The sequence below is a fragment of the Centroberyx gerrardi genome, chromosome 23 (assembly GCF_048128805.1).
Source record: "Centroberyx gerrardi isolate f3 chromosome 23, fCenGer3.hap1.cur.20231027, whole genome shotgun sequence".
In the NCBI taxonomy this organism is placed as follows: domain Eukaryota; kingdom Metazoa; phylum Chordata; class Actinopteri; order Beryciformes; family Berycidae; genus Centroberyx; species Centroberyx gerrardi.
Window position 1 is genome coordinate 6,975,070 of NC_136019.1, and position 25,500 is coordinate 7,000,569.

Here is a 25,500-nt window from a genome sequence, read left to right on the forward strand (position 1 = left end):
CCTCCTCTACTGCCTCTGTGAGAACCAAGGCATCTGTCTCCATGATGTCCTCTTTCACAGCTAGCTCTGTAAGTGTTGTCTTTATTCTCCAACCAAGGAGTTAAAGTACAACAGAGCTGGATCATTTTTGAACTGACAGCTTTTGTATCTGTGTGTGTGTGTGTGTGTGTGTGTGTGTGTGTGTGTGTGTGTGTCCGCTGGTCCTACAGCTGATGCCACCACCACTACAGGACCCAGTGCGACCACTCCCTCTGCTGCTCTGCCTCCTCACCTAGCTGCTGCTCCTCCTCCTGCTGCCTCTCCTCTTTCTGCATCTGGACGTCATCCATCATGGGTACCAGCAGAAATGAAGAGAACCATCCCCCTGCAAGACCAGAAATGGATTGTGTCCTCACTGTGGGAAAAACATCAGCTCAGTCTGGACCTAAACCTGTGGTATGACCCACCTGCCCCAGCTCTCATCAACCACCAGGCTCCCACACCAGAGCCTCCAGCCAGGAGCCTCCAGAGCCTGTGGCCGTCCCAGCTGACAGGTGGCTTCTCACATACAGTCTATGTTTTCTTGTTGGTTCTGGGGTCAATTAAATATGATTATTTATATATATATTTATATGTGTTGATTTTAATTATGTTATGTTCTTGATAGAGTGCTTCGTGATTAATATCTGTGTATTTTCATTCATATTTGCACATTTGCATTATATGCTCAAATCATATGTTCAATTATTTATTTAAATAAAACTCTTTTTCATGCCGTTGAATAGATTTGAATTAAACAAGCTCATACTTTTACTTCAAAGATCCAGACCACCTCACAATGTGTAACATCAAGCATTCCTTATTGCCCTATTTCACTATAGTTCCTCTGTAGCAGTGTTATTCCATAAATATTTCTTGGTGGAGCAAAATGTCCACTGGGACAGCATTTAGACTATATGGTGAAATGGAGCAATTTATGATCCGTTTAGATGGATGAAAACAACAAGGACAAAGTGTTTTTTTCTTATTACATTTTATTTTTGTATGCCGAAGGTGAGGATCGAACCTGCGACCTTTGGATCTTCACCAAGCTTCCCCAAAAAGGAAAAAAAGAAGAGATTTTCATGAATTTAGTATTTATTCTCATGAATTACGTCAATTAAACACTAGAGGTGTGCGTGAGAGGCTTGGACTTTTGTTTCTCTTTTTCTCCTCTTTTTTCCATCTTCCCCCTTCTTCCCCAGCTTTTTTCCATCTTCCCACCCCTAACCAGACTATTGTTCCCCAGCTTCAGTCCATCGCCTTAAACACTCGGCCACCTCGTCATTTTGCGTGCTGTAGTTTGATAACATCAGAATAAAACTCACAGAAACAAAGAATTTTGCCAACAAAATACCAACATTTTCCAGGATGGGATTATAGATATTTTAAAAACATTGACTGATACGTGTCATGAAAATGTTTTCTCCCCATATAAATCAAAATATGGCGTTTTGAAACGAAACCCTCTACATGGTCTGTGATTTGTCACCATGATGGAAATGTGACATGCTATTTCTTCTAATCGATTCCCAACAAACAACTGAGAGATGGTGTTAAGTTCAACATTATCCCAAACAAACACAAAACCTTAACATTATTATTAACATTACTGAATAATTATTAAAAAAAAAAAAAAAAAATTGAAATAGCTTTTGAAACTGTTTGAACTGATATCAGAAAGATATTTTGGTCTGCATTTCATACAATGGTAACAGAGCGCCTATGGGCGTCGTCTCAACTTTAATTTATATAATCCTAATTTATATAATAATCAATATTTACACAGGTGTTCAATGTTGGTGCAGATGTTGGTATAAACATCTATTGAATTAATTTGTCCATTTAACCGCAGTGTTTACTGCCTGTGTAAGTTGAGACAGGGTCTGGTGAACTACTGTATGTACAGTACTTAGAGATGAGTATCATATTTATTTCTACCGCTAGAGGGCGACCAATCACTGTCCCATCTCAGTTCACTGTCTACACAGGTAAACAGCACCATCAGTCATCAATAAACAGCACAAACGCTTAAATGAAGCCCCTTCAATCATGCTTTGAGAACACGCTTGAGGAAATGCATTATGACTCAGTACTTCACAATATAACTAGAAGCTTAGATATCAAAGATCAGCATGCTCTTCAAAAAAAATGTTTTCCAAAGAATTGTCAGAGAAGCTTCTGAGAAAGTTTTTCACCTGTGAAATGGAGCAATTGAGGCAAAATCATGAAGTAGCCTACACTCACATCCTAAGCTGGTAAATTTTCTTCTGAAAGAGAAAAAGAGGCCTGTACTTCAAACTCATCAGACATGAGCTTCCTGATATGGGCTCAACATGAGGAGAAGTGGTGCCTTTAAGTATGAAAGATACAGAAGTGAAAAGGCAAAAGCTGGACTCTATCAGTGTCTATCTATCAAGCCTGTTGTGGAAAATCATTTTCCTCCTCCAGATAATGAATATGACTTCACATGTCTGGAAAAATAAAAATAATAATGTATTTACCAGTTAAGAAAATATGTCTCATGTTGAAGTAACACTACTCAGACAAAAGAGTCTCCAGGTTTGCCAGTGTTACCAGTCAAAAGTGAACATATTTTGGAAGGGCAATTGGTCCAATTATAATATATAGTGGAGGCACAACACTCTCAGTATCAATAAATACGGAAGCCCATTGGGGACATGTATTCATACATTTTATTTACGCCGTTTTCCTGTGATAAGTTCATTTTCTTTGTTTTCTCGAGATATCAAGTTATTTATTTCATTATCTTGGGATAACAAAACTTGTTTTCTAAAAATTAACATAACAGCATAAATAAAATGTATGAATATATGTCCTCATTGGGCTTCCGTAAAAACAAAAATTGCCTATTGGTAAAAAAAAATATGTTGTTGTTACACAGACACACAGCACATCAGACATGAGCCTCCAGGTTTGCCACTGCGGCTGGTCCAAGATGACAAGTTACCAGGGCCTGAGAATTCACCAGGGGAAGATGGGATGCACACCGATGGGAATGAGGATCCCAGAGAGTGAACAGCACCTCTGGGGAAATCAAGGACTTCCAGCCAAACAGAAGGAACCTTGGCTGGATATCTACACCCCTATCAAGGATGGTGAGTATGCATAGTGTCAAATCTGGTGTCACAGGGTATGTAGATGGTGTAATAGTTTCTAAAGTTAACAGAGACATCTTTTTACAGCTCCAAAAAAAGCATAAAATGACCATCACATTTCTCCAAACAGCTCATGCAGCATAATTGAAGTGTTTTGTAGCAAAACAATTTCACTGTGCATTCAAAAGTCAAATATTTACCTCAAAAATATCCTATATTTTCCTCACTGGCAATGCTCTGGTTGCACACGCACCCTACAGCACTCTGGTGGAAGACTCTGCTTGTTACTGTGGGGTGCAACCAGAGCATCAGTGAGGAAAATACAGGAGGTAAATAATAGACTTTTGGACCCACAGTGCAAGTGTTTGTCTACAAAACACTTTGATTATGCTGCACAAGCTATTTGGAGAAATTGGCTGGACATTTTTTTCTGTTGGAGCTAAAGCTAAAGCTTTTTTTCTGTTGCAACTAAAACAATTTTGTTAATGTTAGGGTAAGGTTTTGGTCATGGTTTAATAAGAAAAGTGTTCACTGAAAATGAAAACTACACTCACAGAAGAAAACTTTTTCATATGAAGGAACTGAATCCAGGATTTGAAGGCGACTGTAGACACCCATCTGTCACCCCAACCTCTACTGTCCCCTTCTATTGCACTATTTCTTAAGACGATTATTTTTATGGTATTTCTGCTTTATTAGACAGTACAGATGAGAGAGACAGGAAAGGGGGATGACATGTGACAAAGGTCCCAGGCCGGAACCCAAGACATCACGATTACACGGTGTGCGCCTTAGACCGCTGACCTACCAGGACGCCTCTATGTGGTGGGGAAATTAATTTTTCTTACTTTTCATGTACGGCGTATGTTACTTGCATTTTAAGACATCAGGCTCATTTCACTAAATTTGGTGAGACCAGGCTGGAAAGATTAAAAAAAAGAGAGAATGTCATGGAGCTCATTGGGTTTGCACATGAACAAAATGGCATTTGAATATGTTTTTTAATTTTTGAAGAAAAGAAAAAGGCTTGATTTAGCTTGGCTTGACAGAGGTTTCTGCTGTCAGGACACTAATGAGCCTGACGACTGAAATCAAATGTGTACCATCCCAAAAATGTAGGGTTACTTGATACCACTGCAGCTCTTAGCATTGGGCTTTGGCTGCTGGACGCCCCCCTCAAAATGGACAGGGAGGCAGAGATTCTCAATAGCATTACAAGCCACAGTCACATATTGGCTGCGTTTAGTTACAGTTTTTCTCGAGCTTACACACTATAACTGGGCCTATTAACTAAACATCCCAAACCATGACGCCATCTACCAAAAGACAGACCCATTTCCCAAAACTATAAACACTATTCCCCTGTTTCCACACATGATTCAGATTTGTTGAACTTTTTGTGAAAAACTCTACACACAAATCCCTTCATATATCACTGGCTGCACCATGTGCTCATTTAGAAAGCACTGGCATTCAATATCATTAACTCAAGTCATCACAGCTCGAACCCAGTTAACACACAATTCCCCAGGTGCAAACACTACGAGTCAAAATTGTTCACACACCAACCAGAACCTCAGGATAGATAGATAAAAGGGCCATGGGTCAGTTCACTTATTTTGTGAGGTGATGTTGATGAGAATCTCTGGCCTGACCCAGACCAGAGGCGGGATGCTGAGGCAGAATAAATGTGATTTCTTTCTTTATGTACAAAATGTTGTTTTTTTCATTGGTTTATATTGGTAAATACTTATTTTACTGTATTCTACGTTCTTTATCAGTTGCATATTTTTACAGTACATTTACTTTTTCACTAAATTTCAGTTTATTTTACTACAGTACATTACAGTAAGGAATTCAAAATGTTGAAAATGTATACATGTGTTGTGTCTTTATATTGTGTTCATCATGTAAAGAGGTTGTTCTGGGGGAAAACCATAAGCACCATTATTCATTTCAGTAACAGGTTTTTACGGTAGTGTTTTGAATTGATCTCACCAGTGTGTAATGGCTGTTTTGTAGTGTATGTGTATTTAATGGCTTTTGTGTGATGTCTGAAGGCAAAGTTTGGTTTAGATGTAAGATTACATGGTTTTGAGTGGAGAGTTTGGTTCTGACATGGAAGTTTGAAGTTTGTGAAGATGAGTGTGCAGTTAAGAATTTGTGTTTAGAGTTTTGGGAAATGGAGCAAAATTTCAAGAAATGTGTCTTAGCAATCAAAAAAAACTGTAAACTGTTAATAGTGCAAGACAGGCTGGACGTGTCCACTCTGACGACGTATACCGGCATGCGTCTGGCGCTGATGCACTTGTTCCCTTCGTACCGAGTGCCGGAGCTGCTGCAGATCTGCAGGACGCTTTTTTGCTGTCCTTTGTCGATGAAGGTCTGCAGCGGAGTTCTGCGGCAGAGGTTTTTCTTCTCCAGGTAGCTGTAGAATGACATCAATAATTCACTCAAACTGACTGTACAGAGTTATATCCACTGTAGAAGTCCTGCTGTTTTCAGCATGCCTGCTAAACTACTGCTGCACTGCTGCTCCATCCCCAAGAGGATCTTTTTGGATTAAGGGGAACCTCGATAATGGCTATCACAGTATCACACTGTTCCTGTTGCAGGAATTGCATGAAACTAATTTTGGTGGCTTTGAGTGTCCGTGGTTATTTACAGGTTACAAGTTTTATGACCCTTTGGCCCTTGAAACCTATAAAAAAACAATTGTATTATTTGAAAACTTCATGGGCATCAATGAGAAAATTAGCATTCTTTTTCTCCATTTCTGAAAAACTGCAGAGAATTTTTGGGGGATTAATTTGTTGTTTCAAAATCAACTAAACAAAATGAATAATTGACAATTGCAGGGTCTGAAATTAATACCAGCCAAGTGCCAAATGGCAGTAACATTTTTCATTGGCAGGTAAATCAATACCGCCACAACTTTTGGATCCCAGTTATATACAGTCTTTTGTCTTTGCCTGCTCCCAAATAGCTAACTAGCCTAACGTGGGAGGCGAGAGCCTCCGATTGAATCTGTGTACTGGTCTCATGTAAGTTTTGACCAAGGAAACTAAGCTATGAATTCACACATTTCGTTATATTCTCATCATGATTTAGTGTCATATTATTTTTGTTTTAAATACAAGAGCTAACTTCTACCATCTACCCCAATAGTGGATGCAACCGTTCTCCAGGCATCGTTTTTGAGATGTTTATTCCTGTAGTCTTTCAAATAAAAGTTGCAGAGAACTGGGAAGCTTTGAATGGCTGTAATGACAATTTCTCCTCCATTTTGCACTTGCCAGGCTGAACTATTGATCATGATACAAAATCACATTAGTAGGGAAACAAGAAATGCGGAAATCTGGCTGTTGATAGTTGATGAGTGTAAAAAGTTCAGCTTTGGTCAACTTTTGTCGGCCATGTTTGAACTAACTAACTCTAGTTGAACTAACTCCTTCCTGATGCCTTCCCCGCTGCCTCCCCAGCTGCACCTTCACTGGCCTGTGTAAAGCATACAGTTTGAGATCACACTTGTTAACAGTAGCTTCCCTTTTGCTGAAACAACTGGTTTACCTGGCTATTAACACCAATGAGGAGGAGCATATAATCACCCTCAAGGAGCTTTTTAAATTTGAGTAGGTCAGTGTATGTGTACACAAAGGTATGTGTAAAGAAAAACTGTAAGTGGTTTTGTGTAATAATGCTAATAAAGTTATATTCTTTTCTTTTGCTCTTTCATTCTTTCATGCTCTTCTTCTTCTTTTCATATTTCCTACCTCAGCTTAACCTGACTTGAATCGAAAAGTGCTTGGTAAGTACTTAGTAAATCAACAGCTGATTCCAGTGAATGGAGAAGTGAATGGAGAAATATTGCTTTGTGGGCAGCCATGTGTTAAGGTGTCACGGTGGGTGTTGAAATGCAATAGCATCAACAGTAAGTATGTTGAAATGCTATTGCTGTTCTTGGATTATAGGTCATGGAGAAGTTCAGTTATAGAGTTCAATTATATGTGAAACACTCGAAATACAGAATATATCAAGCATGCTCTATTAAATGGTATATGATGATAATGGTCATTTACAAGAACAACATATGTTATGTTTCATATCATACATTTTTTATTTGCAAATTTATTTGTCTGAATAAATCAGCCTTTTGTGATCTTGATGATAGAGAATACAAATTGAATACAAATATATATATTATAAAAGGTCAGTATCCCTCAAATCTGTATTATAGGAAAAAGAAATGGCCAGAATATAGAAAATTACCCCTAACACCAGTTATATTACATGTAATCTCCTTCACTATTAAAATGTGGATAATTGAACTCGATATACCACTTGAGTACAAGACTACTAAATGTACCATAAAACATAATATCAGCTTTTTTTTCTTGTGTGCTGTATGTACAAGCCAGTGTTTAACAGCAAAAGTGATCAGTGGTATAACTGTCCATGATTCAGAAAATATACTGTATACATTGTAAATGTATTCAAATGACACCAAAATAGAATATATGCATTACCTCCCCAGCTGTGTAACAAAACACACACATACACACACACACACACACACACACACACACACACACACACACACACAGGTAAGCTGGACACATACTACATTTTAGGCACTTAGCTGATACCATTACCCAGAGTGAATTACAATTAGTGCAATAGTAAATCTACTTCCTAAATCACCATCATCACAAGTAACCATGAGATCATCATGTGAAAGAGAAGTGGTTGTATAACTAAACTTTGGGCCACCTATGCTAAAAATGTATGCACTCATGGTACTGTAAGGAGCTATATGGGGAAATGGATTAAAGTGTCCACTGAATGGCATATGTTATATGTAAGTGCTACAAAAAGATACGAATAAGAGCTAAGGATAGACGTAGAAGCATTTTTTGTATTGCATATCCAACAGTGCATTAGAACTCCTACACTCCAATACAGCAGTAACACACCTGCAAAAAAACACACACACACACACATTCTTCATGACATGAAGAATCTCTAATGGTGTTTCACAGCTGAGATGATCAGAGGATCAGAGTTTTTGTCATTGTGTTTAAGATGTGGACTGAGATATGGGTAGAGCTCCCCAGTGAACGAGCACCCGGTAAAAGAGTAGATGTGAGAACGAGCCTTCACATCATAAAAGGACACAAGGCCGTCTTCGTAATCCACAAACACTCCCACATTCTGAGGTTTCTCTATCAGGTTAAGGCGAATTGGTGGGGCTGTCATGGCTGCATACTGTTTGTCATTATAATGTGCAGTAACCCAGTATCCGTTGTCTGGGCTCAGGGAGAGTTTCCCCTTGCGGTTTGCATTTCCTCTCGCCACACCCAGATCCCATCCTGTCTTGTTGATGACCTCTACCTCCCAGTATGACTTCCCAGAGTTCAGGATTATACATGTTACTTTGAAATCAATCTAAATGTTCTTTACTTCTAAAAACAATAATACCAATCCTTAAGGAAACCAAATCCAAGGGACTCTTCATGAAAAAGTTTGACCAATGTAGACCAATGGTAACAAGGAGGAATTACTTATGTTACATCAATATTTGAATAGCACAAACCCCAATATTAAACTGTCCGTTGACCACAGCAAAGGGAATGTACATTTTCTGGACATCAGTAAAGATGATCATGGCTTTCTACATATTCATTCTCTTTAGAAAAACTATGGACAGAAAAACTGTCTTGCATGCAGATTCAGTTTCCGCCCAAAACATTTGAACGAGAACATTTTGTTTGGGCAGTACCATAGAATCCACAGAGTCTGTGACAATCCGCCAGCCGGTTGATCAAAACTTTACCGAGCTAAGGCTGTTAGGAATACAGTCTTGTATGATTTATTTGATTGATTTAAGTCTCTGATTTATTGAATGAATAGAACCATATGGAACAAGCTATTTTGAAATCTGGGTACTACAAATGAATGTCCAAAACACTTTGATGATTTTGGGATTACCACTCGACTAGCCAGCTCTACTGTGCCTCCGTGACTCCACCTGTTGAAAATGGCCAGACGGAAGCCTTCGTAGTGTTGGAGTGGGCTATCACTGTGGCAGAGGATCTTTGGCAGAGATTGTTACTGTCGCGGAGTACTACTACAAGCTACTTGAAATCTAAAGGTCTTTCTAAAACCCAGGCAAGGGATGCTCTGTCTCCTCAGTTGTGGCAATGGTTGAAGGAGTGGCAGAGGATGGAGTTGCAGGATGATGTTCTGTTCCGCAGAGTGATCTTGTTTATCATTTATCGGGGTTGCTAATGTTTGTGTGTGTTGAAACTCTGTCTCCCCTGTCAGCAGCAAAATAAAACTCGTGATGGATTTCGTCACCCTACACCACCAGTCAAATGTTGATAAATGTCTGCTGTAGCTGGTATGAAAGATATGCGCTTTTAAGTGTGGTCCAAAGTAGCCAAAAAGGTTAAGAAAGCAGTCTGGTGTATCATATCATGGTTAACAGACATATCAACCGGAGACGAAATTTATCAGCATTTGACTGGTGGTGTAGGGTGATGAAATCCATCACGAGTTTTATTTTGCTGCTGACTGAGGAGACGTGATTTCACCACACACAAACATTAGCTATCCCGATAAAGGATAAACAAGATCTGTTTTTGGATGGTAATCTTCTGGTACTGGTGGGATACCGTGATCCTGCAAGAATCACATGTTAACAAGGTTACAGCTAAATGTGTAGAATAATGTGTAAAATGATGCTAGTCCTACTTATTATTCTCAGTGTCAACTAATGTTGAAACTTAACTTTATTGATGTGGATCCTGTACAGCTGTAGTGAGGCTGGACAGCTCCCTTCAACTACAGCATGAGGGGCTCTCACCACCTCTATCACCAGAACGGTCCTGTTACAAAGACAGCTTTCTCTTCACAAGTTGTTTGGGGCTGTAGTAACACACTTTAACTTGGATGGGCCTGCTGCTGAACATGGTAATAGACATAAACATGGCTACATTTTGATCATTTCCCATGTGAAGTTCTCTTCAATCAGCCAGAGATTGATAATCGTACGACCATCACACTGCATAGGAGATTTAGGATTGGTTTATTATGTTGGTGACCAGCCGTGATTATCACCAAAAGTTATATATCCACCATAGCACTTACTACTAGTGTGATCTAATGTTGCCAAGAAGCCGAGTCAAAATGATATTGCTGTATTGTACTTTCACTGCCACAGCATACAGACATGAACTTGAACTTGAACCTGTATGGATTGCACACTAACAGAGTAGTTAGCTAACTAAACATCATGCATCAAAACGTCTTAACTCATCCATATTAGCTACATATTATAAACACCAGTGGTAGGAAACATAGTGACATCGACTGGTAAAAATAGGCCTAACTGTATTGCTAAATCTCCATAGGACTGTCAAAATGTATGTGAGACACTTTGTTAAAAACATGGGGCTGTCCGGTCCATGTTGAGTCTCTCTGTCTTCTTGTAGTTGTTCCTCTTCTTCTATGGCAGTAACAATCTCTGCCAAAGATCCTCTGCCACAGTGATAGCCCACTCCAACACTAGGAAGGCTTCCATCTGGCCATTTTCAACTGGTGGAGTTTTTCATGAAGAGTCCCTTGGATTTGGTTTCCTTAAGGATTGGTATTATTGTTTTTAGAAGTAAAGAACATTTAGATTGATTTCAAAGTAACATGTATAATCCTTAACATATGTACGTATAGTAAATACAGTTTATGCATCACCATTTTAGCCATATCAAGTGTTGTGTCATGATTGTATCTCAACTGTAGTGGATGTAAAGCTGGACCCAACCACCGAAGGCATCAGGAAGAAGTTAGTTCAACTAGAGTTAGTCAGTTCAAACATGGCCGACAAAAGTTGACCACAGCTGAACTTTTTACACTCATCAACTATCAACAGCCAGATTTCTGCGTTTCTTGTTTCCCTACTAATGTGATTTGGTATCATGATCAATAGTTCAGCCTGGCAAGTGCAAAATGGAGGAGAAGTTGTCATTACAGCCATTCAGAGCTTCCCAGGTCTCTGCAACTTTTATTTGAAAGACTACAGGAATAAACATCTCAAAAACGATGCTTGGAGAACGGTTGCATCCACTATTGGGGTAGATGGTAAAGTTGTGGCGGTATTGATTTACCTGCCAATGAAACATTTTACTGCCATTTGGCACTTGGCTGGTATTAATTTCAGACCCTGCAATTGTCAATTATTCATTTTGTTTAGTTGATTTTGAAACAACAAATTAATCCCCCAAAAATTCTCTCCCTCTGTCTCTCTTCTCTCTCCACAGGATGAACGTCACTCTCCTGACCGCCATCATTCTCCCTCTAGCTCTTGTTCAAGGGCGACAGGGAGTGGTCAACCGTAGCCATGGCGACAGCATGACGAGCGACTTGGTGACACCTCACTACAATCATCAGCCTTGTGCGAGGAGCAGTTTCAACAACAAATACAACAAGTTTGCCCACAATCACTTCCTATTCACTCCCTGCTCGGACCCTGCCGTCTGTTCTGCAAGTGCCGACTTGTGTGGCGTAGGCGCTACATCACCAAGTATGAGGGGAACTTGAGGAGGGCCTGTATACTGCATGAGTACTGAAATGGGTACTTTTTATAGTACTGAAATGAATACTTTTTATAGTGAAGGAGATTACATGTAATAAAATTGGTGTTAGTGGTAATTTTCTATATTCTGGCCATTTCTTTTTCCTATAACACAGATTTGAGGGATACTGATATCTTTTATAATATATATACTGTATATATTTGTATTCAATTTGTATTCTCTATCATCAAGATCACAAAAGGCTGATTTATTCAGACAAATAAATTTGCAAATAAAAAAATGTATGATATGAAACATAACATACGTTGTTCTTGTAAATGACCATTATCATCATATACCATTTAATAGAGCATGCTTGATATATTCTGTATTTCGAGTGTTTCACATATAATTGAACTCTATAACTGAACTTCTCCATGACCTATAATCCAAGAACAGCAATAGCATTTAAACATACTTACTGTTGATGCTATTGCATTTCAACACCCACCGTGACACCTTAACACATGGCTGCCCACAAAGCAATATTTCTCCATTCACTTCTCCATTCACTTCTCCATTCACTGGAATCAGCTGTTGATTTACTAAGTACTTACCAAGCACTTCTCGGTTCAAGTCAGGTTAAGCTGAGGTAGGAAATATGAAAAGAATAAAGGAGCAAAAGAAAAGAATATAACTTTATTAGCATTATTACTCAAAACCACTTACAGTTTTTCTTTACACATACCTTTGTGTACACATACATCTCAAACTGTACTACATATCTCAAACTGTATGCTTTACACAGGCCAGTGAAGGTGCAGCTGGGGAGGCAGCGGGGAAGGCATCAGGAAGAAGTTAGTTCAACTAGAGTTAGTTAGTTCAAACATGGCCGACAAAAGTTGACCACAGCTGAACTTTTTACACTCATCAACTATCAACAGCCAGATTTCCGCGTTTCTTGTTTCCCTACTAATGTGATTTTGTATCATGATCAATAGTTCAGCCTGGCAAGTGCAAAATGGAGGAGAAGTTGTCATTACAGCCATTCAGAGCTTCCCAGTTCTCTGCAACTTTTATTTGAAAGACTACAGGAATAAACATCTCAAAAACGATGCCTGGAGAACGGTTGCATCCACTATTGGGGTAGATGGTAAACTCAGAAGTCATGTTACCATTGATTTTTGATCAATACCACCTAATTAGTGATATCAAACTTGACTACACAGTTATGACTTATTATCAAATAAAGTTAGCTCTTCTATTTAAAACAAAAATAATATGACACTAAATCATGATGAGAATATATCGAAATGTGTGAATACATAGCTTAGTTTCCTTGGTCAAAACTTACATGAGACCAGTACACAGATTCAATCGGAGGCTCTCGCCTCCCACGTTAGGCTAGTTAGCTATTTGGGAGCAGGCAAAGACAAAAGACTGTATATAACTGGGATCCAAAAGTTGTGGTGGTATTGATTTACCTGCCAATGAAACATTTTACTGCCATTTGGCACTTGGCTGGTATTAATTTCAGACCCTGCAATTGTCAATTATTCATTTTGTTTAGTTGATTTTGAAACAACAAATTAATCCCCCAAAAATTCTCTCCCTCTGTCTCTCTTCTCTCTCCACAGGATGAACGTCACTCTCCTGACCGCCATCATTCTCCCTCTAGCTCTTGTTCAAGGGCGGCAGGGAGTGGTCAACCGTAGCCATGGCGACAGCATGACGAGCGACTTGGTGACACCTCACTACAATCATCAGCCTTGTGCGAGGAGCAGTTTCAACAACAAATACAACAAGTTTGCCCACAATCACTTCCTATTCACTCCCTGCTCGGACCCTGCCGTCTGTTCTGCAAGTGCCGACTTGTGTGGCGTAGGCGCTACATCACCAAGTACGAGGGGAACTTGAGGAGGGCCTGTATACTGCATGAGTACTGAAATGGGTACTTTTTATAGTACTGAAATGAATACTTTTTATAGTGAAGGAGATTACATGTAATAAAATTGGTGTTAGTGGTAATTTTCTATATTCTGGCCATTTCTTTTTCCTATAACAGATTTGAGGGATACTGATATCTTTTATAATATATATACTGTATATATTTGTATTCAATTTGTATTCTCTATCATCAAGATCACAAAAGGCTGATTTATTCAGACAAATAAATTTGCAAATAAAAAAATGTATGATATGAAACATAACATACGTTGTTCTTGTAAATGACCATTATCATCATATACCATTTAATAGAGCATGCTTGATATATTCTGTATTTCGAGTGTTTCACATATAATTGAACTCTATAACTGAACTTCTCCATAACCTATAATCCAAGAACAGCAATAGCATTTCAACATACTTACTGTTGACGCTATTGCATTTCAACACCCACCCTGACACCTTAACACATGGCTGACCACAAAGCAATATTTCTCCATTCACTGGAATCAGCTGTTGATTTACTAAGTACTTACCAAGCACTTTTCGGTTCAAGTCAGGTTAAGCTGAGGTAGGAAATATGAAAAGAATACAGGAGCAAAAGAAAAGAATATAACTTTATTAGCATTATTACACAAAACCACTTACAGTTTTTCTTTACACATACCTTTGTGTACACATACACTGACCTACTCAAGTTAGCTCTTCTATTTAAAACAAAAATAATATGACACTAAATCATGATGAGAATATATCGAAATGTGTGAATTCATAGCTTAGTTTCCTTGGTCAAAACTTACATGAGACCAGTACACAGATTCAATCGGAGGCTCTCGCCTCCCACGTTAGGCTAGTTAGCTATTTGGGAGCAGGCAAACACAAAAGACTGTATATAACTGGGATCCAAAAGTTGTGGCGGTATTGATTTACCTGCCAATGAAACATTTTACTGCCATTTGGCACTTGGCTGGTATTAATTTCAGACCCTGCAATTGTCAATTATTCATTTTGTTTAGTTGATTTTGAAACAACAAATTAATCCCCCCAAAATTCTCTGCAGTTTTTCAGAAATGGAGAAAAAGAATGCTAATTTTCTCATTGATGCCCATGAAGTTTTCAAATAATACAATTGTTTTTTTATAGGTTTCAAGGGCCACAGGGTCATAAAACTAGTAACCTGTAAATAACCATGGACACTCAAAGCCACCAAAATTAGTTTCATGCAATTCCTGCAACAGCAACAATGTGATACTGTGATAGCCATTATCGAGGTTCCCCTTAATCCAAAAAGATCCTCTGGGGATGGAACAACAGTGCAGCAGTAGTTTAGCAAGCATGCTGAAAACAGCAGGACTTCTACAGTGGATATAACTCTATATAGTCAATTTGAGTGTACCAGTGATCTTTGACAATATACTTCCATGCATGCAGAGGACCTGTGCTAGCAGAAACCTGGCTTCTGAAAATAACCAAAAAAATGAGAAATAGTGTACTATCCAAATGTGATAAAATAGGAGGTGTGGTGTGATTGCGTCAGTGAAGCCCTGCATATATAAACCGGTCAGTACTTCTACCTCCACAGCTTTCTACCCAAGAACAGACTTCAGACAATATGTTCCACGTAGTTTTTCTGCTACTGTTTCCTCTGCTCTCCAAAGGAGAAGTGAGCTTGTTTGGAAACTGTCCACAGTTCTTTCTGAATGGTATCCCACCAACAATCCTCGGAAACATCAACCGCTACCAGCAGATATGTCAGTGTCTCCTGGACCAGAACCTCCGGCCTGAGTACTTCTACGCTACACTCTACGACACAGTGAACAGGATCCCAGTGTACTCTGCTTATGTGTTTCAGCAGCTACCCGTGACCAGAGTTGACAAATGGTTAATTGAGCCACAGGTATTGTTGCCTTAACTTTAATTATTTTCAGTAATGTTTCAGTAATGTTAAACTGTTGTTGTTGTTGTTAACACTTGATTCCAAACATTTTGCTCTAGAGACCTAGTTAAATGTCATTAAACGATGCTGTTTTCAAACTTTAGAAGCAGGTCACTGTTTCAGATCATTCAGCTGAGAATATCTACAAGTGAATAAGAAGCTCCACACTTAACTACTGTCGAGGCAATGAAACCCAAATGTCTCCAGTCAAACTGCTCATTCACGAACACTGTGTCGCAGTAATGGGCATTTCCCAGATGTGAGGGTATTTATATTTGTAACCCCCTCCAACTGCTCTGCGTAGGCTGGATTGCACCAACACAGTTTAAATTAATCTAAGTTTAGTTGTAATCAGAGTTTGATAAAAGGGTTTAAAATGAGTTAATACAGAAAATTAAAATTAATCAGAGCCGTGTTGCACAATTTAAATTTAACCCCAACTTAACAAATTAATGATTTAACCCTAAATTTAAATAATTTAAACCAAGATTATACAATTAGTGAACAAATAAACAAGCAAAAGGGAAAAAAGCCTATTCATGTGCTGTTAAATTTGAATTAAATGATTTTGTTACAGTTGATCATCTTGCCAAAGATAACTCCTGTAACTCCTGTTACACTTTAACATTGCTCTGCTTTGCTGTGTTACTACATGCAGAGATGCATGTAGTAACATGCAGAGATGCATGTAAAAATGGATTGAGTGTGTTTTTGGTACATGACATCACATAAACGTTTTTTAATGGACCTCAAGACATAAAATAAAACACTGGAAAGTGTAAAATATGGGACCTTTAAAAATTCTTCATCATCATAAAATTTAACTGGGTTCAGTCCATCTTTTTTTTTTACTTTGTGGAACTCTCTCATTTTACTCCAGCCACCTCAAAATGCTGCTATTTTGATAGTTAAACTAGCTCAACTGATTCAACTGATCAAAGATTAAATTGTTTTAAGATGTTTTGGAGCAATAGGATTACATTAAATTTAGGTTTAAAGTAGCCACATGCAGACATTGAAGATGTAGCCATTCAGCATTGTATAATAAGGGTTAAAAACATATAATATAGCTGCTATCACTATGTTTCTTGTCGTTCACAGCTGGATGGCATGATTGAAAGGTGCATGACTGCACCAACCAGCCTCTTATCCGATAACATAGGTCATCACCAGGCTGTGGAGTGTGACTACGATGGCACCCCCTATGACAAGGGTCACCTCTACCCGGTGTCCCATACCGCCACTCAACGTGCCATGCAGGCGACCTTCACCCTGACCAACGCTGCCCCTCAGGACAGCACCTTCAACCGTGGCCAGTGGAGGCTACACGAGCAGAGCCTGGCTAACATCCTACGTACACACCCCAACTCCTATGTAGTTACTGGTGTGGTTCCTGGAAATCAAAAGATTGCTGCAGGGCGTGTTATGGAGGCTAGGTATTATTGGAGTGCTTACTGCTACCGTCACAATAATGGGACCTATCAGTCTTCTGGTTACATTGGGCCTGATCAAAACGGTAGAGTGCAGACTCTGGTTCTCGGAGATCTAGAGGTTGCACTGCAGGGTTACTATAATGTTCAAACATTCACTGTGTTCGGTGGGCAATGCTGATGTAGAAATTCTCAGTATGATGAAATACAGTAAAGAAATTCAATGTTACTGATGTATGGTTGTGACTTGAATTATCTATCTATAGAAAGAACCTCTGCTGTCTTTAATTTTAAAATAAAGAGAGAATAATGCAAGAAGGTCCTGGGTTCAATTCCTAACCCTTTCAGCGTGAAGTTTGTTTTCCCTGTGTTCATGTGGATTTCAATGTTTCATTAAATATTTACATGGTATTGGTGTAAAAGGCCCCACTTATTTCAAAGCCTCACTGACAAAAACAACTTAAGTCTCACCCAAAGGAGACTAGAGACAGGCAGTAAATTATAAATACCACCAGTCATGTACCTAGAAGATCACAGTCACCTATAACCACAGCAAATGGGAAACATGCAAATAATAATAAATCCCAAAATCGTCCTATTTCACCATGACATTACCACTATAAACAGACATACTCAACAGATGCAATAGCTACAATTTATAGAAAATTCCCATTTATTTACACCCTCCACGAGAAGTTCTGTTTACGTAACAAGGTAGTGAAATAATGCATTTGGCTTCAGCGAGCCCACATGATGGAGAAATAAAAGCAATCTGACTTCCCCATTACTTGTGCAAGAAGTCCATTTGAAGCGAAGGTGTCGATGACTCTGTCAGTGTTCCCTTTCTTTTCAACTCCTGTGTTAATGTTGACTCCAGAGAGATAGTCCCCAGGTGTGTCCTTGTCCACAGGTATTGCGCAAGTAGGTTTTCACTCATTTTAGGCAAGAGAAGGATCTTTCAGCTGAGGCACCAACCCGAGACACTTGTTACAGGAATGGTTAGTCATCAGTTTCAGGAGTTTGACCACTTCTGGCAGGCCATCAGCCAAGTCATCCTTTATGTCCCGATGGCTGCTGCCTGGCTAAGGGCTTCAACAATTCTCACACGCCCAAACAGCTTTAGCTTGATTGCTGCATTTAGATGGTTTTTGAACTTACCATGCCTCTTCATGGCCCTTGACAAATTCTTCATTTCGTCAAACCCATGTGTGATCCAACAAAAGAGCTTATTCAGCACTGTTAGCCATTCCACTCGTGGGTAGGTATTCACATTGAAGCAACGCGATCTGCCATTACTCTAATGGATTATGTCCAGTTTATGAGTAGGTCTTAATTCCCTCATTTTTTATCCTGAGCTGGTGTTCAAAACTTAATTTACAAAATGTATGTTCCAAGCCATATTGCAAATCCCCTCCTTCAATTGCTTTGTTTCATTTAAGATAGCTAGTTTAGCAATACAGCTGTTGCACACGGCATATCAGTTTCACAGTGAAAAGCAATAACACTCTTTGCACATGCTAATCTGTTTGTGATTTGTGAAAGACAGTTCCTAGTGTTAGTTTATTGTCGTTCTTTAACACAGATTTGAGGGATAGTGATATTTTGTTACTATATTATTTTTGACATGTATTCAATTTGTATTGTCTATCATCAAGATCACAAAAAGCTGATTCATTTTGACAGATAAAAAAATGTTTGATATGAAACCTGACAGTGTTGTAATTGACCATTATCGTCACATTCACAGAACACTAAATAGAGCATGCGTGTAGCCCTTGATATATTAAGTACAGAATATTTTGTGGGTTTCACATATCAAAGACATATACTTTATTACCTTAATGACTGGTCTTTTCTGTTTTTGCTAGTTCTCATGGCTCGATGGGCTATGAATCATGTGTTCTTTGAGGCTGTGCATTAACTTCAATAGAACTGAAGAACTGACCTCTAATCTGAGAACAGTATTTGAACATGCTTTACTTGCATGGGCCCTGGTGCATATGTCTTAGCATTTTCTTGCACTCGTTCACAACTACCCTGAAACCTTCACACATGGCTGCCCACAAAACCATACTTCTCCATTTACTAGAATTAGCTGTTGCTTACTAAGTACTGTTTGATTCAACAAAGTCAGCTGGGGAATTAAATATAATAAGAATAAAAGAGCAAAAGTAAATAACTTTATTAGCCATGTTACACAAAATCACTTACAGCTTTTATTTAGATATACCTTTGTGTACACATACTTTAACCTTCACAAATTTGGTGGTAATGATCATAGAATGATTTTGCTGTGTTATGTTTGGCTATTAAGCTGTTTGCTTTGGGACGAGATAATTGGTTGTAATCAAACATACGCAAGAGAGAGAGAAGGTATAAAAAGGGGAAGACATTTTGAGGACTTCTAGCAGAAACCTTGCATCAGCTGTTATCAAATCTCTCCAGACACATCGATTCTCTCCATACTCATTTTTTGGGCTGGCTGATCTGACAGTTTAAGAGTAAGTGAGAATACTTCTCTCTCTCTCTCTCTCTCTCTCTCTCTCTCTCTCTCTCTCTCTCTCTCTCTCTCTCTCTCTCTCTCTCTCTCTCTCTCTCTCCCTCAAATTCTTATTGTTTGAGTTAATATATTATTACGATCTGATTTTGTTTGTGATTTTGTTTTTACAGCTGAATTAAATATACTCTTTAACCTGCATTTAAAGAATATCTTCTCTGAATATTTTCTTCCTCCCTTGGCAAGACTAGCTCCTTGAGGGTGATTATTTGCTTCTCCTCACTGATGTAAAATAGCCAGGTTCGGGTCCTATAGGTCCTGAAGGTTCTCATTGGTTCCTTGTAGACTCGATAAGTAACATACTATCACTAAAACCCTATTCTAGCAATCAACAGTTGTTTCAGTAAAAGGGAAGCTACTGTTAACAAGTGTGATCTCAAACTCTATGCTTCACACGGGCCAGTGAAGGTGCAGTTGGGGAGGCAGTGGGGAAGGCATCAGGAAGAAGTTCGTTCAACTAGAGTTAGTTAGTTCAAACATGGCCGACAAAAGTTGGCCATGGTTTAACTTTTTGCAGTCGTCAACTATCAACGGCCAGATTTCTGCACTTCCTTGTTTCCCTACCAATCATCAATAGTTCTGCCTTGCAAGTGCAAAAAGGACAAGAAATTGATTACAGCCATTCAAAGCTTCCGGGTTCTCTACAACTTTTATTTGAATGATTACAGGAATAAACATCTCAAAAACGATGCCTGGAAAACAGTTGCATCCATCGTTGGGGTCGATGACAAGCTCTGAAGTAATTTTAACATTGATTTTCGGTCAATGCCAGCTAATTAGTGCTATCAAACTTGATAGCTTGATAGCTAAAAACCTAATATCAAATAAAGTTAGCTGCTCTATAAAAACAATAACAATACATTTCTAAATCACGATGAGAACTATGTGTGAATACATAGCTTATTTTTCTTGGTCAAAACTTCTAGGCAACGACCAAAGACTGTATATAACTGAGATCTGGCTAATTAATCTGTTAATTAATCTGGCTAGATTAATTTCAGATCCTGCATGTACAGCAGTTGTCAATTATTCATTTGTTGTTGGTTTTGAAACATCAAATGAATCCCCCCAAAACACTCTCTTTGTCTGTCTTCTCTCTCCACAGGATGAACATCACTCTTCTGACCGCCATCCTCCTCCCTCTTGCTCTTGTTCAAGCGTGGCAGGGAGTGGTCAACTGTAGCCATGGCAACAACATGATAAGCAGCTTGGCGTCACCTCAGTACAATCGACGGCCTTGTGAGAAGAGCAGCAACAACAATGCATTCAACCAGTTTGTCTACAGGCATTTCCTGAAGGAGGACTTTGACAGAAAGTCGAAGCCTGCATGGACAAGGTGAATTAGACAGTAAACCAGGCATGAAAAAGCCAGGAAACAATACAGTTGCACATTAGATTGTACATTAATGAGTGAATAAGAAGCATTTATTTTTAGTCACATATCAGCGCCTTTTGGTTGTGATGCAAGGGTCAGTTTGGTTTCCTACAAATGAATTGTGTTATCATAGCCTGGCAGGTAGACAGACTCTCCTACTAGCAGAAGATCTCAGGTTCAATATGGCAACAGCTGTGTGTTGTATCAAAGGCCTCGTTTCATTTCTCAGTTTAACCTGCCCTCCTCGCCTTCCGCTTGTCTCCCTGCTGTCGTCCTAAGTGCCATTTCATCAATCATCTGCAATCATCTTACTAATCATTGCTCCGAGTATTGATTACTATTGATTATTTTTAATTATGAGGCCTGCTTAATAAGGGCAAGTGCGTTCTGTTTCAAATACTCCACTCCCCGCTCGGACCCTGCCCGCTGCTCTGCAAGTGACGCGTGACGTAGGTGCTACATGTCACCAAGTATGAGGGGAAGTGGAGGAGGAGCTGTTAAAAAAAATAAGTACTGAAACAGGGCCAGAGAGTCCATGAACAGCTGAGCAACTAAAACGTAACGTAAATGAATGTCACTTCCCTCGGTCGAAAACTGCATATCAGTCATATATCTGTTTTTCTCATTGATGCCCATGCATCTTTTAAATGATACAATTGTTTTTTTTATAGGTTTCAAGGGCCAAAGGATCATTAAACCTATGTAACACATTCTGTAAATAACCATGGAATCTGAAAGCCACCAAAATTACAGTTGCCTGTAATTTCTGCAACAGCAACAATGTAATACTGTGATAGTCATTGTCGAGGTTCCCCTTAATCCAAAACGATGCTCTTGGGGATGGAGCAACAGTGCAGCAGTAGTTTAGCAAGCATGCTGAAAACAGCAGGACTTCTACAGTGGATATAACTCTGTACAGTCAGTTTGAGTGAATTATTGATGTCATTCTACAGCTACCTGGAGAAGAAAAACCTCTGCCGCAGAACTCCGAAGCAGACCTTCATCGACAAAAGACAGCAAGAAAGCGTCCTGCAGATCTGCCGCAGCTCCGGCACTCGGTACAAAGGGAACAAGTGCATCAGCACCAGGCGCATGCCGGTATACGTCGTCAGAGTGGACACGTCCAGCAAGTCTTGCACTATTAAAAGTTTAACTAAACGCAGCCAATATGTGACTGTGGCTTGTGATGCTATTGAGAATCTCTGCCTCCCTGTCCATTTTGAGGGGGGCGTCCAGCGGCCAAAGCCCAATGCTAAGAGTGGTATCAAGTAACCCTACATTTTTGGGATGGTACACATTTAATTTCAGTCATCAGACTCATTAGTGTCCTGACAGCAGAAACCTCTGTCAAGCCAAGCTAAATCAAGCCTTTTTCTTTTCTTCAAAAATTAAAAAACATATTCAAATGCCATTTTGTTCATGTGCAAACCCAATGAGCTCCATGACATTCTCTCTTTTTTTTTATCTTTCCAGCCTGGTCTCACCAAATTTAGTGAAATGAACTTGATGTCTTAAAATGCAAGTAACATACGCCGTACATGAAAAGGAAGAAAAATTAATTTCCCCACCACATAGAGGCGTCCTGGTAGGTCAGCGGTCTAAGGCGCACACCGTGTAATCGTGATGTCTTGGGTTCCGGCCTGGGACCTTTGTCACATGTCATCCCCCTTTCCTGTCTCTCTCATCTGTACTGTCTAATAAAGCAGAAATACCATAAAAATAATCGTCTTAAGAAATAGTGCAATAGAAGGGGACAGTAGAGGTTGGGGTGACAGATGGGTGTCTACAGTCACCTTCAAATCCTGGATTCAGTTCCTTCATATGAAAAACATTTCTTCTGTGAGTGTAGTTTTCATTTTCAGTGAACACTTTTCTTATTAAACCATGACCAAAACAAAATTGTTTTAGTTGCCAAACATTATTACCCTACATTAACCAAAGTTGTTTTACTTGGCTAAACTTAACTGTTGGCTAGCCGTTTCATGTGACAAATGTGAAAATGCTGTGTCCAATTTGTGCTATAATCTTTTCATGGTGGAGGAAAGTAATCTTCCCATTATTTGTGTCCACAACGCATAATCTCCATTTCAAAGAAATTTTGTGAGACTGTTGCAATCTTTCCTGTTTGTTTTTGCTATATACTCTTAAGTAAAACAGAAATACCTGACATTAAAACAATAAAAAATACAATACTATCTGGGGACAAGGTACAATCTATAAGATGTTTGTAGGAACAATTTGATTTGAGGTTTGATGTTTTCATGTTTTCTTATTTTCAAATAGTTGTATAGACCACATAGCCCACAAAGAACCTTTGAAAAATCATGTTTACTGTATAATTTGGAGCAAAATTTTATGTCACAAACTTCTGTTACATACGAACAATAAACAATGTGATGTGTGCAGCTTTATCCACTTTTCACACAAAAATGTATCCATTTCACAGTAAAAAACTGTATCAGCTTCATGACATAATGCAGCAAATAAAACATGACTTGAACAAGTCTCATCAGACTCTGCTTCAGATCATTTATTGCTGTGGATATGAACAATAGAGTCTTGTGTGATTTAACTTTAAATTGTAATGGTAATAACAAAATGAATCATTGCAGCTTTTCTGGATTTCTGGGTATTAAATCTAAAAGCATGAATGAATAGATTATGTATATTGCCATTTATTGCACATGTATCACAACAAAGAGACAAACACTTGACTGAGCTAAAAAAAAACCCACTGAAGGTAGTATGACTATAGCAGGTTCCCTGAATGTGTGTATTTGCAGCCATCTGTACGTACACCTGTTTCCCACATTTGACAGGGTTCCCCCAGGCCTTGAAAACCCTCAAAAGTTTGTGGATTCAAGAAAAATATAATAAAAGCTTTTGAAAATGAGAACTCATCTCTTCACCAGACCCTGTCTCAACTTACACAGGCAGTAAACACTGCGGTTAAATGGACAAATTAATTCAATAGATGTTTATACCAACATCTGCACCAACATTGAACACCTGTGTAAATATTGAGCCGAAATTAAAGTTGAGACGACGCCCATAGGCGCTCTGTTACCATTGTATGAAATGCAGACCAAAATATATTTCTGATATCAGTTCAGTTTCAAAAGCTATTTAATTTTTTTTTTTCAAATAATTTTTCAGTAATGTTAATAATTAAGGTTTTGTGTTCGTTTGGGTTAATGTTGAACTTAACACCGTCTCTCAGTTGTTTGTTGGGAATCGATTAGAAGAAATAGCATGTCACATTTCCATCATGGTGACAAATCACAGACCATGTAGAGGGTTTCGTTTCAAAACGCCATATTTTGATTTATATGGGGAGAAAACATTTTCATGACACGTAGTCAATGTTTTTAACATATCTATAATCCTATACATCCTGGAAAATTTGGGTATTTTGTAGGCAAAATTCTTTCAGTTACTGTGAGTTTTATTCTGATGTTATCAAACTACAGCACGCAAAATGACGAGGTGGCCGAGTGTTTAAGGCGATGGACTGAAGCTGGGGAACAATAGTCTGGTTAGGGGTGGGAAGATGGAAAAAAGCTGGGGAAGAAGGGGGAAGACGGAAAAAAGAGGAGAAAAAGAGAAAGAAAAGTCCAAGCCTCTCACGCACACCTCTAGTGTTTAATTGACGTAATTCATGAGAATAAATACTAAATTCATGAAAATCTCTTCTTTTTTTCCTTTTTGGGGAAGCTTGGTGAAGATCCAAAGGTCGCAGGTTCGATCCTCACCTTCGGCATACAAAAATAAAATGTAATAAGAAAAAAACACTTTGTCCTTGTTGTTTTCATCCATCTAAACGGATCATAAATTGCTCCATTTCACCATATAGTCTAAATGCTGTCCCAGTGGACATTTTGCTCCACCAAGAAATATTTATGGAATAACACTGCTACAGAGGAACTATAGTGAAATAGGGCAATAAGGAATGCTTGATGTTACACATTGTGAGGTGGTCTGGATCTTTGAAGTAAAAGTATGAGCTTGTTTAGTAAGTAATTCAAATCTATTCAACTGCATGAAAAAGAGTTTTATTTAAATAAATAATTGAACATATGATTTGAGCATATAATGCAAATGTGCAAATATGAATGGAAATACACAAATAATAATCATGGAGCACGATCAAGAACATAAACATCATTAAACATAAACATCATTAAATGAACATAAACATCATCAAATGTGCAAATATGAATGAAAATACACAGATATTAATCACGAAGCACTCTATCAAGAACATAACATAATTAAAATCAACACATATAAATATATATATAAATAATCATATTTAATTGACCCCAGAACCAACAAGAAAACATAGACTGTATGTGAGAAGCCACCTGTCAGCTGGGACGGCCACAGGCTCTGGAGGCTCCTGGCTGGAGGCTCTGGTGTGGGAGCCTGGTGGTTGATGAGAGCTGGGGCAGGTGGGTCATACCACAGGTTTAGGTCCAGACTGAGCTGATGTTTTTCCCACAGTGAGGACACAATCCATTTCTGGTCTTGCAGGGGGATGGTTCTCTT

At 38.8% G+C, this 25,500-nt stretch overlaps 1 protein-coding gene and 1 long non-coding RNA gene across 3 annotated transcripts; both read left to right on the top strand.

Annotated features, from left to right (window-relative positions):
• The first annotated feature begins 15,250 nt into the window (after positions 1–15,250).
• On the top strand, positions 15,251–17,390 carry LOC139916992 (endonuclease domain-containing 1 protein-like). Of its 2 annotated transcripts, XM_078291871.1 has the most exons (3): positions 15,251–15,551; positions 16,692–17,187; positions 17,237–17,390. In XM_078291871.1, the coding sequence occupies exons 1-3, from the start codon at positions 15,267–15,269 to the stop codon at positions 17,251–17,253; spliced, it is 798 nt and encodes a 265-aa protein (XP_078147997.1). In that variant the 5' UTR covers positions 15,251–15,266; the 3' UTR covers positions 17,254–17,390. The 2 variants fall into 2 exon arrangements, with proteins under 2 accessions (XP_078147997.1, XP_078147998.1); XM_078291872.1 differs by having other exon boundaries at positions 16,692–17,390.
• Positions 17,391–19,316: 1,926 nt separating this feature from the next.
• On the top strand, positions 19,317–22,187 carry LOC144537866 (uncharacterized). Its single transcript, XR_013503905.1, has 3 exons — positions 19,317–19,521; positions 20,683–20,913; positions 21,906–22,187. It is a non-coding gene; the product is annotated as an uncharacterized LOC144537866 (long non-coding RNA).
• Positions 22,188–25,500: the final 3,313 nt, after the last annotated feature.